This window comes from Orycteropus afer, unplaced genomic scaffold (genome assembly GCF_000298275.1).
Source record: "Orycteropus afer afer isolate SDZICR_OR568_19922 unplaced genomic scaffold, OryAfe1.0 scaffold00049, whole genome shotgun sequence".
NCBI classification, from domain to species: domain Eukaryota; kingdom Metazoa; phylum Chordata; class Mammalia; order Tubulidentata; family Orycteropodidae; genus Orycteropus; species Orycteropus afer.
Genome location: NW_006921636.1, coordinates 11,342,695 through 11,345,457, shown reverse-complemented (window position 1 = coordinate 11,345,457; position 2,763 = coordinate 11,342,695). Strand labels below are relative to the sequence as shown.

Sequence of the window (2,763 nt, the reverse complement as noted above, 5' to 3'; positions counted from 1 at the left end):
GGGAACTGCATTCAATGTCAGCAAACGTGTATGAACAGTTGAATGTAATTGTAGTGTAACCAAGTTGTCCTGTGAACTTTCATCCAAATCGCAATACAAAGTTAAAGAAAAAGTCATATAAAGTTGGAAAGAAGAAAAGTCAAGTTTATCATCACTTTCAGATGATATGATTATATATAAAAGCAAAATAACCCTAATAAAGATGGTTACAATTAATAAGACAATTTGGATAAAATACAAATGAAATTGATAGGTTTTTTTTTTTTTTTTTTTAATGTTAGTCATCATCTTCTAGTTGAGAAGACACCCATGAAAAGGGATCTATGCATTTCAGTCCACAATCTGAGCAGCACTTGTGAAAGTCTGGGCAGTCATCATCCACCTGGCACTGGGGTTTTTCAACTTCTTCACAGAAGTCCAGTATCTCTGGACAGTCACTTCTTTTCACTAGAGACAGAAAGATGGAGTCAGGCACCATAGGTGTAAAGCAAGACACTTCACCTTAAAATACTAAGTCATAGTTTAGGACACAGTTAGGGGATCTTGGGAACCCCAAGCAGGACTTCTCCTGATAAAACCTCTTCCCTGTACCACTGCTGTCATAACAGAGTGGAGGAGGCAGGGTATCTACTTTCTATACCAAGTAATTTGAAGAACATCAAAAAGTATTGCCATCACTGACTAACAACATGCTAGGATTCCTACCTGACCCTACAAAATTAACGGATTTGGGTTCTATAATTCTGCCTTCCAGAGCTGGAAGGAGTATTAGAAAGCATGCAGAACTTCCTTGGTTTATTAATTGTGGACACTGAGAACCATTTAGGTGGAAGGGAATTGCCTAAGGCCACACAGAAAACCCATAGAAAAGTTGCAGTCAATTGACAAGCCTTTTGCTATTTCCAGCATACTGCACTTTACCTGAAAATACTGACAATCCCTGAGGCATGACCACGCTATCCCAACTCAATGTGGAGGGAGGAACACCAGCCTTAGAGACTGGAGAGTTGGTTTCTACTCCAATACCTTTTTACTACCAATCTTTTTCCCAGCATGCCATACAGTATGTGAATAAGTTGTATATGCTTGGAAGTTCTGTGCAGACATTACCGCTTGTTAAAGGAATATACTTAATGATTATTAACCATTAATTTCTTTGTATGAATCAGTGGATATTATCACCTTGCAGGGCATTGGAGAATGAGAACATTCTCCAATGTTCACATGGAGAATGAATAGTGATGCACGATTAGGTTTGAAGGGCAGAACAACAGTCTTCAGAGGCCAGGAGGGCAACGCAACAGTACTGGCTGAGCATTGAAAAGTAAAATGTTCCTACAGTACCTCATAAGTCAACCAACCCAAGGGGCAGCTGAGGTTTTGAGACATCATCCACTCAATGGGACAGCGTAGCATTTTTGACACGTGCTTCAGAGACTTTGGGAGGTATTTCCCCAGTTCTCACCTTTCCAGGCCTTGGCACAAATAAAGCCACACGTGGAACTACAACATTTATCAGTGTCAGGACAATCGTAGTCGCTCAAACACGTATTGGAACAATCCATGTTATTCCTCAAAGGGTAGTATGGGCATCGTCCTACCTTGGCTGAAACAAGAGCAGATGTGAGCTCCAATCCAACTCCTTCAAATCTCCCCCTATTCCACCACTCTCTAAACAACTTTTCTTTCTTTCTTTTTTTTCTTTAATGCATTTTATTGAAATATAATTTATGTACGTGAAATACACAAAACTAAAGGACATGGGTCAATGCTTTTTTTTTTTTTTTGTAATGTTCCCTCCCCTCCCCTCCCACCCTGGCAACCAACAAAGAAAGTTTCCCTCCATATATAAAGCTTTCCTTGACCCTCCACAGCAATGAACTAATACTATATTTGTCCTTCTGTGACTGACTTATTTCCCTCAGCATAATGTCCTCCAAGTTCATCCATATTATGCAGTGTTTTGCAGACTCTACATTATTCCTTAGTGCTGCATAGCATTCCATTACTTGTGTGTACCATAGCTTGGTCATCCACTCTTCTGCTGATGGGCACGTAAGTTATTTCCATCTTTTTGCTATTGTAAATAGTGCTGTGATGAACATGAGTGTGCATATATCTGTTCCTGTCCTGGCTCTCACCTCTCTAGGATATACACCTAGTAATGAGATTGCTGGGTCAAATGGTATCTCCAATTCCAGTTTTCTAAGGAATCACCATATTGCTTTCCACAGTGGTTGTATCACTTCACAGTTCCACTGTATGAGAGTCCCAATCTCTCCACATCCCTGTCAGCATTTGTTATTTTCTGTCTCATTGAACCTTGCCATCAGTGTTGGGGTGAGACAGTATCTCATTGTTGTTTTGATTTACATCTCTCTGATGTCCAATGATTGTGAGCATCTCTTCATGTATTAGCTGACCACCTAAATATCCTCCTTGGTGAAGTGTCTATTCATGTCTTCTGCCCATTTTTCAATTGGATTGTTTATTTCTTTGGTGTTGAGACATTGAGTTTTCTATAAATCTTAGAGATAAGTCCCTTGCCAGATTTGTAATTATTGGCAAATATGAATTTGTTGTTGACATTTTTGTTATGTGCTTTTTCGTGGTGTCGATTTCTTTGTTCCATATAATTTTCTATGCTGAGCTCGTTTTGTTTGTGAATCATGTTATCACTTCCTTTGTTGCTATTGTTTTAGTATTTGCTAAATATTTGTGCTGGTCCTCTTTTTAATTTTGATGTGAAGGTTTATCATTTTT

The 2,763-nt window shown here is 39.0% G+C and overlaps 1 protein-coding gene across 1 annotated transcript in view; it reads right to left on the bottom strand.

Annotated features, from left to right (window-relative positions):
• Positions 1-277: 277 nt before the first annotated feature.
• WFDC8 (WAP four-disulfide core domain 8) overlaps positions 278-2,763 on the bottom strand; it is a 13,489-nt gene continuing 11,003 nt past the window's right edge. Inside the window, exons 3-4 of the mRNA XM_007938445.1 lie at positions 1,466-1,606; positions 278-447 (exon numbers count right to left, since the gene is read on the bottom strand). Of these exons, the coding sequence (XP_007936636.1) occupies positions 278-447; positions 1,466-1,606 (311 nt within the window). The remainder of the gene's footprint in view (positions 448-1,465; positions 1,607-2,763) is intronic.